The sequence below is a fragment of the Zea mays genome, chromosome 7 (genome assembly GCF_902167145.1).
Source record: "Zea mays cultivar B73 chromosome 7, Zm-B73-REFERENCE-NAM-5.0, whole genome shotgun sequence".
Taxonomy (NCBI): Eukaryota; Viridiplantae; Streptophyta; class Magnoliopsida; order Poales; family Poaceae; genus Zea; species Zea mays.
The window spans coordinates 102,658,852-102,674,463 of NC_050102.1; the positions used below are offsets into that span (position 1 = coordinate 102,658,852).

The 15,612-nt window shown below is 45.0% G+C and overlaps 2 protein-coding genes and 1 pseudogene across 3 annotated transcripts; all 3 read left to right on the forward strand.

The window, feature by feature from the left end:
* Window positions 1-880: 880 nt before the first annotated feature.
* On the forward strand, window positions 881-2,148 carry LOC103634050 (probable metal-nicotianamine transporter YSL16; the record flags this gene model as incomplete). Its single annotated transcript, XM_008655676.2, has 1 exon — window positions 881-2,148. A coding segment is annotated over one exon (411 nt), but the record flags the coding sequence as incomplete, so codon positions are not given.
* An 81-nt stretch (window positions 2,149-2,229) lies between these two features.
* On the forward strand, window positions 2,230-5,148 carry LOC100278047 (uncharacterized). 2 transcript variants are annotated; one of them, XM_020540441.3, is made up of 3 exons: window positions 2,230-2,375; window positions 2,569-4,489; window positions 4,592-5,148. In XM_020540441.3, the coding sequence occupies exon 2, from the start codon at window positions 2,578-2,580 to the stop codon at window positions 4,384-4,386; it is 1,809 nt and encodes a 602-aa protein (XP_020396030.1). In that variant the 5' UTR covers window positions 2,230-2,375; window positions 2,569-2,577; the 3' UTR covers window positions 4,387-4,489; window positions 4,592-5,148. The 2 variants fall into 2 exon arrangements, with proteins under 2 accessions (XP_020396030.1, NP_001307267.1); NM_001320338.1 differs by having other exon boundaries at window positions 2,249-2,375; window positions 2,569-5,148.
* A 1,678-nt stretch (window positions 5,149-6,826) lies between these two features.
* LOC103634051 (reticulon-like protein B1) lies at window positions 6,827-12,006 on the forward strand (annotated as a pseudogene).
* The last annotated feature ends 3,606 nt before the right edge of the window (window positions 12,007-15,612 follow it).

Here is a 15,612-nt window from a genome sequence, read left to right on the forward strand (position 1 = left end):
TTTTTCTTCCACATATATATTTAACAACAGGGACCATTTTTTCCCAAGGGAACTGGATGCTCTTATGCAAACCCTACGGCTTTCTATAATAGAAAAATATCACCCCTCCTAGGGCTCGATAATGAGCCAGGGCTCATCCGAGTTCGAGCTGTCTCGTTAAGCTAACGAGTAAAAGAGTCAGCTCGGCTCAGCTTGTTTACGAGCTCGATCTGGCTCGTTTACCTCGCAAGCTAGAGCAGAAAAAAATAATATGTGCATAATAATTAATTTTTAGTTAATTTTAAACCATAGTTTCACAAACCACGTCAATGTAACACCAAATTAGCATAATTCATCACTCATCAATTCACAATTCACATACATATACATGTTCATCAGTTTAACCCATAATTATATTTGCATAGACTAATTTAACACATAGACATAGTTCATTAATTATTATTTTAATTCATGGGACATAGACACCTCACATACATATAACATGTTCATCGATTATTCAGTAAATAATGTGCATATAGTTTCGTTTTGCTAGAATGCGATAGCTTGTTTAGCTTGCGAGCTGGCTCGTTAACGAACCAAGCTGAGTAATTAATGAACCGAGCTAATATGTCAGCTCATATCATGAAAAAATTCAAGTAAACCGATCTCTAGCCGAGCTGATCATTAATGGAACAAGCCAACGAGCCACCGTCGTTTTATGAAATCCTAACCCCTCCCTCAGCCGAGTTATTTGTGATTATAATCATTTCGTCGGGCGGCTTCGCCTCTTTGGTATCCCGCAGCCCGTCATCGCCAGATTGGTATTGCTGTCGTACACCACTCGCTGGATTGGGTTCGTTTTCATACTGCTGACTAATTTACCCTTCCTTTTCCCCCTACGCGTTCATCTACCTACGCGCTCATCTACCGCAACATGGCCATCCTCGGCGTGGAGGGCTTCTCGGCGCTGCCCAGGCACTGCATGCAGCTGTGCGCGGGGTTCTTCGCGTTCGCGGTGCTGGCGAACCTGGCGCGGGACCTGCTGCCGCGCCGGCTCGCGCGGCTCGTGCCGCTGCCCATGGCCATGGCCGTGCCGTTCCTCGTGGGCGCCAGCTTCGCCGTCGACATGTGCGTGGGGAGCCTCGTGGTGTTCGCGTGGCACAGGCTCGACGGCAAGAAGGCCGCGCTGCTGGTGCCGGCCGTCGCCTCGGGGCTCATCTGCGGCGACGGGATCTGGACGTTCCCGTCGTCGCTGCTCGCGCTGGCCAAGGTCAAGCCGCCCATCTGCATGAAGTTCACGCCAGGGAGCTAGAGAGCACGGTGACGATGCGTACAGAACAGAGGGCATCGTTCGTCGTTTGTGGGGTGGAATCCGTGTAGTAGAATTACATACCAATCAGGCCTGTTCTAATGTCCATATGAGCTTAATGTACGGTGTATATATGTAAAACGGAAATCTGAAGGATGACAGGATGAATTGCCTGTTGTCTAGTAGCACGCATATTATTATTATAGCAGAGCATTAATAAAACTCTTTTATCTTGCACAAAGTGTTACTGCAATTCCCCAACGCTGTTCAGTAGATCCTAGTGCGCTCATCTCTCTTCCGCTGCAGTGGAGCAGCTTCACTCAGCGGCACCGTTTGGAAGTTGAAAGAGAAAGCTGAGCACGGCATCTCCGTGCGCAGTGCATGGCACAGTCGTCGGTACGCGCCCGCCTAACCCGTCGGCATCAACGATGATGCTTCCTTCCACAGCCACGGTTCGCTCAACTTGCCCAACGGTTCCTCGATTCGCCGCCGCATCGTCCCCAAGCTTTGCCCCTCTCGTTGCTTCGGTGGTGCTGTGGAGCTCTGAACAAGAGGGCACGGACATTCTCCGGTTACCATCAACCTCCCGTCGGCCGCGCAGGACACCGACGATGCGGCGGCGGCGGCACTCAGCCTGGTCACGGCCGCCCTGGAGATGTCGCCACGGGCCGAGGTGACGCTGGAGCTCCGGGCGCGCGCTCCTCGTGCTCAGGCGCTATCGCGACGTCTTCATCCATGGCTGGAGATCGACGAGGCTCGTCGTCGTTGCGACCGGACTGGGTGAAAAGGAAGGGTAAATTAGTCAGCCGTATGAAAACGAACCCAATCCAGCGAGTGGTGTACGACAGTAATACCAATATGGCGATGACGTGCTGCGGGATACCAAAGAGGCGAAGCCGCGCGACGAAATGATTATAATCACAAATAACTCCCCTCAGCTCGGCGTCACCACCGTTGGTCGCTTCTCCAACCTCGTATTGGGAGAGATCCGCTCGCCGCCTCCCCCGCGGCTTCCTCTTCCTCCGCGCAAACTCGCCGTGGCAGAGTTATCTCGCGCCGGTACCGCACGCATCGGGGGAAAAACAAGGTGAGACCGTTGCGCGCTCCTCGTACTTGCTTGGTTGCGCTGTCGCAAAAAGAGAAGATAAGGTTTGCCGGATGCGGAGTCGATGGTGGGGTGGGGGCTCTAGGGTTTGGTTGCGGTTATTTACGAGTCAGGTGCCGCGTCGATTCGATTGACAATCGGTCCTCTACCTCCTAATTCGATCTTGATTGTGCAGGTTTTTGGGATGCCGGGGGCCGGTGTGGAGCCGCCGTCGCCGCCAGCCGAGGCCGCGGCATGGCTACCGCCGCGCAGGTTGAGACCTGGGAGGGTCTCCGCCAAGCGGTGCTGGCCGCCCGGGTGCGGTCGGTTCCCTTCGCCCCCGCCAGCGCCGGCCTCTGCGGCCGAGGCAGGTCCTGAGGTGAAGGGCGTGGATGGCGCCTCCACCATCGTCGTCGGCAGAGCCGATGAGAAGCCCGCCCCCGCCGTCATTTCGCCTTCGGCTCAGAATGGATGCCCAGATAAGGTGGAGGCCCCCGCCCCCGTTTCACCTGCGCCTGAGAGCGGCGCCCCGCCTGCTGATAAGGTGGAGGAGGTGGCTGACCCCGCCGCCGTTTCACCTGCGTGTCAGAACTGCGCCCCGCCTCAGCAAGAGGAAAATAAGGTGGAAGTTGTCGCTGCTATTTTGCCTGCAGCGCACAGCAGCGCCCTCCCACATGCCCTGACTGAGAAGGATCAGCAGAATGTAGTCATCCGGGAGAATGGAGAGGCACAATTGCTGGGCGATGCAGGCAAGCTGTCATTGGATGGTCAGCAAGGGAACAATGTGGTGCAGGTAGCAGTACTGGGTAGTTCGAGCACCGTTGGTGCTAGTTATTTGCAGAACGGTGACAAGGGGGGTGGATTGTTGGTGGCTGAGGAGAAGGGACGTGGTGGCAGCAGTGATGTGGGGCAGGAGGTTGCTGTTAATGGGGATGTCTCAGAGATTGCAAACAAAACGGGCACTGGTGAGTTACAGAGAAAGGAAAATGGAACTGCAGGAAGCAGAACAAAACGGTGGTTTGTATCCTCTCTGAATCCTCCACCCAAGAGGAGGGAAGTCTCAGCCGTACGTAGATTTCCACCTGGCTGTGGGAGGACTGCTGTTACCACCACAGACAGCGGTGTTTTGGAGGTCTCACCTATAAGCACATTTGCTCCTGGTCATGGGAGATCTGGTGTTAATACCACAGGCAGTGGAAATGAGGGGTTGCCTTCAGAAGCCACCCCTGTCAACAATAATGATGCCTTGGTGGCAAGTTCGGTTTTAGGAGAGTTGGCTTCTCCAACTTCAGCACTAGAGGCCTCCAATAAGAAATTGGAAAGCAAGAGAATAGTGGGTGAAGGACATAGCAAGGCTCACAATAAGGTCCAAGTTCAAGATGATTTTGCCGGTACCAAACAAGATGGTGGCCAGCGAAATGTTGTTCCAAAAGCTACGCCGAGGAGTGTTTCTGATGGGAAGATGAAGGGGAAACTCCCAGCACATAAAGCGAATCAGGTAGCACAAGAAGTGATGGTTGGTAAGATGAAAAATAAACTTGATGGAAGCTTTCAAAGAAGTAATCTTAGGACGCCTTTGAGCAATCCCATTGATGCAAAGACAAAAGTAAAGAGGTCGGATAGTGACAAGATGAATGCTGGAGTGCATGGTAATGCAGGGGCCTCTGCAGGTGGGAAGATGGAAAATAAGACTTTGAGTGCTAAAAAGGAAGTGGGGTTCCCAAATATGAACACAAAGCAAAAGAAGGTTGCTCCTAAGTTGAAGGGTGATGTCATAGGCAAGGATAATATGCATTTGTCCGCCAGGGAGCTCAAGCTTGGAAAATATGTTGCAACTGATCATACTGAAGAGCCTAAGAAGCAAATAATTGTTCAAGCATTGATGGCTCCTGACAATTGCCCTTGGGCACGAGGAAGAAAGTCAATTGCTAGTGCTTTCAAGTCTCTTGGTCCTATGAACAAGGCAAAGGGGAAGGATGCTAGTGCTTCCAAACAATGTTCAAGAAAATGTTAGGCGCTAGCCAGGTGTTAGGCTACTGACCAGCGTCTAGGAAGTTTAAACGTAGATTAAGCATGCTTAATCATTCTTTTGTAGATTTTGTGCTGCTGAGAGCAAGGTCAGTAGTAAGTACTAAGTAATAATAACACAACTCTTGCTGTTGCTGCACACCTGTTTTTGACATAAGTTGCTTTCCTCCTTGGCTTCTTGCATCCAACAGCAGCTGATCATCTATGAGGGATATCTCAATATTGTACATGCACAGCCAAGCTTCCAAACAACAGGGCAGCATCACAAGGCAAAGGATCACAAGAAAATATACACAAAAAAACACTCACAGTTCATCACATGCCTTAATGATTTAAGTTATTCCAAAGAATAGGTCTATAGATCCTTGTCCCTTGTATTGGAGAAGAGTTATTTGATGATTGGTGGGAGAAGATTATTTTTGTTTAACTACAGGAAGGCCTCAACTCGCTTGTGATTCTTAGGATCTGGACCATTTTAGATCACCGCAATATATTTGTTTTTGATAGTATACATCCCTGTTTGGCTAGAACCTTGTTATTGCTTGTTAGCAAGGAAATTCAGTTGTGGGTTTGTTGGGACTAAATGTATCTTTTACCTTTTTGCCCAGTCGCCTGAGTATGTTTGTTCTTAGGTTACATACCCTTCTGTTTCTTGTCGCGAAAGTGATTTGTAGCTTTTTTTTTGTATATGTGGTGTTGTGTAAGGATTCTCTTTTTTATTAATACAACGATATGCGATTCTTCTGTGTCCGAGAGGAAAAAATATAAAAAACCGTGTCAGCGTACAAAAATATAATACCGGTTTTAGTTTTCATAAAATCATGTTGTACCTTATGGTACATAGCATAGAATAGAATTGAATATTCTAATTGTGTTTTTGGATGTTTATTTGCTTAGAGATGCTCTCATTATTATCTATTATAATCAAAAGCGGGCTAAAATTTTGAAGCTGGATATTCAAAATATGAAAAACAGAAATTTTGTTAACAACCTAAAGGTTTGAGTTGCCATGTATAACATTACATAGTACTCTAACATATAGGTATAGCAGATATAACAAAGAACTGAGTGCAATTTCACATACTCATTTGCAAATTTCAATAAATATTCTATTGAAATAATAAAGAGTAAATTAGCCAAAATAATTTACGAATCCAGCATTGTTGGCTTGTACGTACCTTGTAGTATGTTGCATTCAGCAACACTTTGCTCGGCACAGGTGCAAAGTGCCGCTAGCCAGCCTAGGTGCCCAGACAACACCCACGGTCTGCAGCATATTGGTTGCACAGGTTGAGAAAAAATGGGCTATTCGACGATGTAGAACCGTTGCAAGTCATATACTCATATCTATACGAGACACTAACTTCAGAACCAAATAAGAAAAGGCTATTTTTATGTGTGGTTGTCATAAATCATAAAAAAAGATTAAAAACTTCATATATGGTTTTAGTAATTGAGAATTAAATAAAGTAAACTATATTATATATGTTATGAATGAGATATGTTGAACTCCATAGATGTAGCACCCAAGATCCTAATTTTGAGATTTAAGGAAATTCTTTAAAAAATTTAAAATCTAAAGTGCCTTTTAACAAAATTAAGAATGGGAGCTAGTTTACTAAAGTTGAATAAATGATAAATACAGAATTTTGGCTATGTATTTAAAACATTAAATGGGTGGTGAAATACTTTATATGATTATTCATGTTGAAAGATATATATTTGAGAGCATTTGTCTAAATGGAATAAATAATAAAAATATATTAATTGCATCATAATGGATTCTTATTGTGCATTTTGTTTGAAATAGCAATTCAAACTCAGATTCAAAATTTAATTCAATTTGCAATAGAAAACAGAAAATAAACGAAAAAAAGAAAATGCAACAACCTGCTATTGGGCCAAATTCTCTTATGCGCGGCCCACTCACATCACCAGCCCTGCCTCCGCGCCCACGCGCATCAACGCCAACTGGCTGGTGGGCCCACTTCGCAGCCGCTGGGGATAACACGCCTATCATCTCTGCCTCTGGTGCGTGGGGCTGCCTCGTCAGTCTCCCTCCAACAGATTGCATGCGTCTTCCTCCGCGCGCGCACCTGACGGGGAGAAATCGGCGGGTTGTTGAAGATCCGCTCGGTGTAATTCGGAGAAGATTAGACAGCGTGAATGAGTATATATGTTCATGGATCCGCAGAGCCCTCCCCATCCTTTTATTAACCCTTCAGATGAACGCCAGGAAGCCAGAACTTGGAACTCGCAGCCGCGCCGCTCGGCAGAAGCAAGAAGAGAGAGAGAGCCGAGGGTCACCGCGTCGGAGCCGAACGAGGAGACGAGGTGGGTCCTGCGGCCGGGGTGCCGCCGCTGTGGATTCCGCTCGCTCGCCGTCGCCATGGAACTCAATTCCGCCCACCGCTAGGCATTCACGCATGACCCGCGTCGTGCTCTGCGGGACCCTTGCCCCGACGCCTGAAGATCTTGCGCCGCCACCCTGCCTGAGCCTTCGTCAACAACCGGAGAGAGAGGGTGGTGGGAAGAACCGCCTGCATCGTCGTGATTCCGGTAGGTGGCCGCTCCTCTAAACTTGCCGTGGTATCGCATCAACTCGCACTCCTCGTATCTGGGTTTGGGGCAGCAGATTTGTGGGGCAGGAGGGGTTCGCCGGCGCTTCGTCAACGCGACGCGTACAACACCGCACCTCGGGGCTGGGTGGAGAAGAAGTTATGTGGGCTGCGCGGCTCGGCTCTTTTACGCTGCCGCTCTGGTGGTCGAAAGGAAGAAGAACGCGGGCACCACCACGGGCGTGTAGCGACTCGGCGCCGTATGCCAAAATCTGGTGAGCTCCATCACTTCTGTAAGGGCGCATAGCTTTGGAGCATCACGACATCAATCCGAACGTGTTCGTGGCGGTGGCAAGCTCATACGGTGGCTAGCATGGCACGAATTGCTCGTCGGGGATCTATGCCGCGCCGCCAGCCGCACCATATCATGGCCGGCCATGCTTCTGTCGTCGCAGCCCTTCAGGTATACCTCTTCGAAGATCGCACTCTTCTCTGTTGCGAATAACGTCATTAGAATCGGTTGAATCGGGCACCAGTGGGGTGCGTGGCTACCGCCGACAATGGCACCGCCATGGGGGAAACCTGTGCGCCACTGCGCTCGGCTTGGCTGGGGAAGGGGATAAGTCCCTGACCGTTTGTCTTATTTTGAACGGCTACGATTAAAATCATGTCTTCACTGAACCCTGACCGTAGATCCAAGATCGAAGGAACGTTATCACGGGTTGGTTCGATAGGGTTGAATCTAATCTGATCCGCGCGATCGTGATCCAACGGTCCACAGACGAAGATACCCCTTCGGCCAGCACTTTTTGCATAAGAATCCTCGTGATTTTCTTAAACCAACCCGTAGTCCACACTGTGGGAAATTCTGAGTCTGGGAACAATTGCTAGTTAGCCCCTGTAGTTTCTGATATTTATGCGCACAGTCCAGAGAATTAGAAAATCAGTAAAAGTAATTAGAAAATGATTTTTAATGAGAAAATAAATGCTAGAAACTTGTATAATTATAGAAAATTCATATTAAGTCCAAATTGATCCATTTCAGTTCCTATAATTTTGTAATATTATTGTTTATCATTTTGTGTCGCTATTTTGACATGAAAAACATATTAAAATTAATCTCCTAATTAATCTTGTACCTAGCACCTAGAACTTTTGGAAATTCATAACTTAAAATACATAACTCCAAAATTAATGATTCTTGTTCATATGATCTTATTTGAATATGTAGATTATTAATATGTATTTAGTTCTTATGTTTGGTGTGATGTTAATTTTGCATATATCATGTTTGTTTGTATTGCTACGTTTAGCATTGAGGACACGTGTCACTTGAAGAGCAAGTTCGTACCTGGAATCTCAAGTCCTAGGCAAGTTGTGCGCTTGATCACTTCTTTTACCGAGTCATGTTCTGATTAATTATAATGATCTGCATAGGTTAATTTTGATGGGACCCAATAGGTTACCGTAGTTTGACTATATTTATACCTTGTTTACCACTGGATCTTTGGGTAGTATTTGCTATTGCTTTATGTGGTTTTGGGCATAGAGATACATTTTATTCATGATTATATTTTATTATCAGTTGTTATTTACTGTTCATGTTAAGATCATTATATTAATTGTAACATGGAGAACCACCCGGGAAAACAGTGCTACCACAAGGGTGGTATGGAACGCCCTTGGCTGACTAATTAGGAAAGCTAGTGGAGAACTACCTTACCCGAAAGGGGCAAGGGCAGTAGGGGAGTTGTCAATGTAGGGAGGTCCTTGGGTTGATTTTGCTGCGATGGCGGTCACTGCATTGGAGCTTCCTAGAAACTGTAGCGGGTTTTCTGAAGCTAGTGGAACTTTGTAAAGGCCTCGTTGTGTTACCCTGCCTCGCCTCTTCGGTAGAGGTGTATGGGATTAGCCGTCTCTTGGCAGATGGGTAACATGACTTGTGGGTAAAGATGTGCAACCTCTGCAGAGTGTAAAACTGGTATACTAGCCGTGCTCACGGTCATGAGCAGCTCGGACACTCACATGATTAATTTATGGAACTTAAATTTAATTTGTCATATGCATTGCATCGCAGGTGTTGTTATTACTTTTGTTCTACTACTTAATTGGGTTGGTATTTACTTATACTTAGTAATTGGTAATAAAATTTTGATCAACTTTAAAAGCAATGCTCAGCTTCAACCATCCTCTTTGGTAAGCCTTACACTTCATGTGAGCTCCCACCTTTGACGAGTTCATGCACATTATTCCCCACAACTTGTTGAGCTATGAACGTATGTGAGCTCACTCTTGTTGTCTCACACCCCCCACAGGTCAAGAACAGGTACCACAAGATGAGGCACATGAAGGATGCTGTGACGAGTTCGTGAGAGGTCTAGACCGTCGTCTCCCAGTCAACTTTGGGTTGCTGGACCGTTGTCTCCTTATAATGTATTTATTTATTTATTTTGTACAGAACTCCTATTATATAGTAAAGTTGTGACATTCGATCCTGTGCCATGATTCATCATATGTGTGAGACTTGGTCCCAGCACACCTGGTGATTATGTTCGCGCCCGGGTCTTGGTGCCCCGAAATCCGGGTGTGACAATAGAGGTGAACAAATGATCTACAGAAAAGGATTGACAAAAGTAAGGCTAACTAGATGCCTAAAATTTATGGATTTGTGGAGGTCATTGATGCTGCAAAAGAAGACATAAAAGTAAGATGCAAGGCAAATGTATAAACTAGGACATTTTTATTTTACCGGTCAAAACACAATAAAGACATTTTATTTTATTGTCAAAACACAATAAAGTGTATATTGAAGTTAGGATAAGTATTCATCTAATATAGTCTTAAAACCTGACCCGGTTTTGATGCCTCCCCGCACTTCGCAGGCTCCTGACCGCGCGCGTGCCGACGCGTACCGTGCTTCAGACGCGAAATTTTCTTCAATTCAATGGAGACATTCGTCATGTCCGTGGTCTGCCCTTCCTGTCCGACTTGGATCCACGACCATCACCCATCTAGATTCCCGCGTCATCCCTCCCTACCTCGACGCCATCGCTGGTGCTGGATCAGGTTCGCGCGCGCCATTGCCTCCACGTCCTCGTCGCCAACATCAGCGCTGCTCACCGGCGAGTGCCTCATGCTCTTCCTCTTCACAGCCCGTGTGGGGCTCGTGAGTTCGGCACACCTCGCTGCGGCACTCGCGATTCTCGTGGCGGCCGACCGGCCTCGTCGTCGAGCTTGCCGGTGACGGCTCCGGCTCCGCCCCGCTTCGCCGCTTCGGGACCAAGTGCGGGCAGGCTGCACCCCTCCCCTCTCCCTCTCTCTCCTTCGGTGTTGTTCCTCTCCTGTATCACCGTTTTTTCCTCCTGTCGTCTCTGTCGCCGCGCACATGGTCTCCTGTCCTCTCCCATCCACCTCCCTTCGAACGCTCCGCTCCCACTCGGCGTCGGCGGTGCAGGCAACCATGACCGATGCCTCCTCCTTAGATTCGTGCTCATCGGCGTGCGGGGATGGAGATGGTGGGGTGGGCAGGCGGCTCCTAGATCCGCGTCTTTCTTATCTGTCCTTCTGTTCACATGTGCTTCGTGAAGATAGATCCCGCTGCTCACCCCTAAGCTCACTGCAGAGGCAGTGGCTGCGGCGCCGGGCTTCTCCTCCCCACACGCTGCCGACGGTCTCGTTCGACGCGTGCGGCTGCTGGACTCTTCCCCACGCCACTAAACCCACAAACCTTGGGAGGCAACGACGACGAGGTAGGACACCATGGTTGGCGTCAGCCTAGCTCCCAAGTGGTGGCTTTTCTCGGATCCACACCTCAATACAGCCACCCCTCCCCTTGCCACCCCGCGCGCGTCAGATTGCATGCTCTTCGGCAGGTGATGGTGATGCAGAGGCGTAGGCTTTGTTCTAATGTGCTTGTGATCATGCTTGCAGAGACCGATCTATTTCTATGCGGGAACAAGAGGTTCCCTGCCTGGTGGGGTGCTAGCTGGCGCAACTGCCATCTGACTGATGTTTGAGGTCATGGGTTACCACCTCCTCACGCTGGTATGCCACTGCCTCATCCTCACCTTGGCCATCCTGTTCCTCTGGTCTAGTGCCATGGTTTTCATCAACAAGTGAGTGAGTGGGGGTCCAAACTTCTGCATATCTGCGCCTTAATAAGGTCATATTTGCGCTGATACTCCTATAGTTTAACCCAACTTACATACATGTTGATGCAGCACCAGGGTTGTTCTGCGTGCCTGCGGCTACAATAATTTTCACTTTATCTTTTTATTAAGAGCACGTATCACCTATTGACCTGTAGTTGATTACCATAACTCTTGGACTATGGCATATTTTCCATGGTTATTTAGGTGTCCTAACATTCCCGAGGTGAAGATCCCAAATGACCTGACTCTAAATGTTGCACGTTCCCTGAGATACGAGATCAACATGGGGTTTGCTACCTTGTGGGTGATCGGCCAAGACCACGAACTGAAGAAATTTTTGATTGTATGTTGACTGGCAGGATTTTGTTCTGTATAGACTTCTATTAATTAAGGCAATTCATTCTGGATGCATTTAATGTGCTTATCTCTATTGTCAGGTGGTTGCAGGACTGTGGATCCTTTCTGTCCATGGGAGCTGCTGCAATTTTCTCACCTTGTCTTACATAGGTAATTGTTGTTCGTTGTTAACGTTCTTTGATGTGTTATGAAGTGTTATCTAGTTATGGCTTTCTTTATGCATTTTTTGTGGTATTGTACATAGTGCCGGTCCTGTACGAGCAGCATGGGGATAAGGTTGATGCTTTTGGTGACAAGGCCATGCTCGAGCTGAAGTACTACACCATCTTTGACGAGAAATGCCTATGAAAGATCCCGAAGGGCCCCCATTAGAAGACAAGAAGCAACATTAGAAGAGTAGACTCAGATAAGGGTCTATGGTTATTTATCATCTCTTTTGATCATTATTTGGCGGTTTTGAAGGATGGATGTGATTCCATGCCTCCATGTGACAGTAAATACATGGACGTTATGCTGAATTGTGTTCTGAAGTCCACATGTTTTTTCTTGTACTTCACAATTTCATAGAGGATCTTGATTTACTTAGTTTTGTTCATTTGGATGTTCGACCAAGAACTAACTGCATATTGTTTGGATGTATCAGGTCCTCTTGGAACCGTAGCACCATGTGTGCTCTATGGTACTAATGTTGAGAGGCTTGCTGTGCTGGACAAGGAACATTTGTAAACAACTGCTTGCCTTATATGCTTGTGAATTTTTTCTTTGGGTGGAACTGCCGTGCCCTATGGTTCTTCGGTACTCTTTGTACTCTATTGTTGTTATGCAATGACATATATCTATTCTTCTAGAAATAACTACTAAACTAGGTAGCAATATGGAAGGTAGTTACCATCTTATTTGGAGCCTTATGGCTGTATGTATTTGATCTATTCAGTATAAGGTCATAGCTTAAGACGTTAAATGCCATCCTATCGTGATTCATGAGCATTATTAAATCCTCCATAGTAGTTATTGCTGTGCGACTTGAGTTTAGCCACAATACAAAGGTCAGTTTTTAAATGCATTTATAATTAAATACGACATGCTTCTTTTCTGTTTAAATATGCTTGATCTTCCTGCTGATTCCAACACTTCTTTTATTTCTGTAACGCAGACCAACCGTGCTTGCATATGTGCTATCGGAGTTGAACCATCATCACAACTATGGTCTTGATTTATTCCTTTTATCTGTTGATGAAGGAATCACAGGATATAGAGACGACTCACTACAAACTGTTGAAAGGATATAATAAACGTTCAATATACAATTGCAAGATTTAACTGCTTGAAGATCAAGAGTCTACAATGCATTGTTGATATAATAAACATCATAAGAATAGATTTTTTCTACAATAAACTTTAGGGTTTGTTACATGCTCTGACACTTGTCTACATTAACATAAATGTGCAGTGCTAACAAATGAAGTATATACCTGGCTACATGACTTTCGTCCACATAAATAATATGATCTGATAGTGTGAAAGTGTTAAATAAAGAAATATCACATAGACCTGATTTTGATGGACCTGGAGGACTTGCAGTTGTCCCAAACAAGTCCTATACCATGGCTGATCCATGTTTGTTGTTTCTTATTAAAAACGTAGAAACACATGACCAGTGTTACACTATTCTAACAAAGATCACTGTCAAAATCATATATTAGATTCAAAACAGCCCCTGTTTATCTTTGCTTAGACCAAGGAAATGTGATCCTTTTGGCTTATGTGGATTACCATCAATGTATGGTTAATATTTATGTGTTGTTTTGCACACAGAGTTCATTGCTAGATAAATATTTGTCTTGCCTAGCAGCTAGATTTGTGCCTTTACCTCTCTTCTGAATGGAATTGATACTTTTGCTCTTGATGTATATGTAGCAGACAACCATTAGTTGCATACAGTAATGGTTCGTTTTCTGTGTTCTATCATTGGTCGCTACTGAGCAGCGGTCGCTGCATTATCAATGCATATACTCATTTGTTTGCTTAGTTTTTTCTTCAGTCAATAGACGCCCTCATTTTGTTTAGTCCATGTGGTGAATAGGTGTGTTATCAAAATAGTAAAGTTGTTTTTTAGCTCGCTGAGCAAGGATATACTCCCTCCGTCCCAAATTAAAATTCGTTTTTACCTTTTCAGTAGATTCATACAATAGTTAATGTATATGTTCTATATATGTGTCTAGATTCATTATCATTCATATAAATATAGACATAATAATTTAGAGCTAAAACAAATATTATTTTGAAACTGAGGGAGTAGATCCATAGGTGCAGCGGCTTTGTTTTGGGTAGATCTTGTCTTGTATAGTACTCTCTGGCAAGGTCTCCGCAACATTTTTCATTTCTATTTGCTTACTTTATCTGCAGTTGCCTCTGCTGTAGAGTTCGAATTGCATGATATCTGCAGTTGTCTATATGCTCATATTATTTTTAGTGTCATTGTATTTTACTTCCGAAGGGGCGTGTTTATATGATAGAAAAAGTATTATAGCACTAAGTCTTTGCCACCAGAGTTTAGCAGCAAATTATTTTTTGCCATCATACATGCTTAGATTTTGGAGGCCCAAGTGAGCAGGCCTTCCTGTTATCTAGAACACAAAGGCCATTTACTCCATTGCAGTGGATGGAGTTGGAGCACCAGGCTCTCATGTACAATCTCAATGCAATGGCCCCAGTACCATACCTTCTAGCCTGCTCATTTCAGTCAGCAAGAACTTCATATCATCCAATAGAGATATGCATATTTTGAATCATAAGGCTAAGGTTCTCTACTTCAAAACTACTAGCATTTGCAATAAAACAAAAATAGAAGATAAAAATATTATTTGCACAAATGAATGCCTTTGTAGTGTTACATGGTAAATAATAATGTTGGCAGCTTTGTAGTACAGAAACTACATGAGCCATTTGCTCATTGTATTGGATGTTTCTATATCTGGAGTTGTGTTGTTAGAGTATTAGAGTTCTACACTTTACAATGGAATAGTTTGCAGATTTCTCTATTCATATTTTTTGAGTTTAGGTAATTAACTTTATGTATCGTCTTAAGTCCTCATGGTTGGGGAGTATGTACTAACAACTAAAGTCAAGACTAAGCAAAATGAATCAAACAAGTAAAGCCTGTGGCTGCCTGTAGCTTACTGACAAATAAAAACGAATCAAGTTGGCACCATAGTAACACAAGAGCAGCTGTCATTCTCTTTTTATTCCATATGATTATGTGTTATTTCACAGTTTATGATGGTAACAGAACACTTGAGGGAGGGGGAACTGCTGTAGCGTGTTTCATCAAGATCCAAGCAGCGCATGAGCTGTTGATTCATGATGAAAGGAGAAGGGCATATGATAGAGAGCATCATGTGAACCCGATGAAGGTCTTATAATTTTCTTAGCCACTCATGTTATCATTTCATTTTGTGCAAGATGCAGTTCCACTCCAGTTTTGTTCTTATTTGTAGTTAACTTTTGTTGGTTTCTAAGTTTAGGATTTAATCCATGTGGAATAAATGAATAAACATAGCTGCTTGGATTGCTCAGGTTATTTTGCTACATAATTGCTCTGATAGTGTCCCTCTATTGTGTTTCAGATTACCACCGTATCATGATTCATCAGCTCTAACATGCCTGAGCCAACACTATGCTTCTCCACTTCAGGACATGGATATGACTCTTCTATGTTTAAGCCACGACAACTTGGTGTATTTATGCCAAAGATTTTTTAAGCACCAACACACCAAACCAACGCCTATGAAGTGCTTTGTATACAACGGTCACCTGCTTCTTGCACCATCCATGGATAATCTACGTAGCTGCAAACTGTCTTAGTTACATATTACTGTACTGAACATCCTTTCATAGACTACTTGTACACTGTCTTTTTAGAACCGTTGTAAAGCCTCATGCGATACGTCAGCGCCTTTGAAACAGAGATCAACTGAACAACCTGTTCAATGTTTCCTTTTATTGCATATGTATTCTGTTGTCATACTATGTCCAACAATACATTTATATTGCTACAATATGTTTATACTTGATGCATGTGATACAAATCTGTTATTTATATATACAAATACAAGCTCTTCTGGCACTGTAGGGCGCCGCGGAGCG

What these genes read in the sequence shown, in the direction of transcription:
- LOC100278047 (XM_020540441.3), top strand. Translation starts at nt 2,578, where the DNA reads ATGCCGGGGGCCGGTGTGGAGCCGCCGTCGCCGCCAGCCGAGGCCGCG.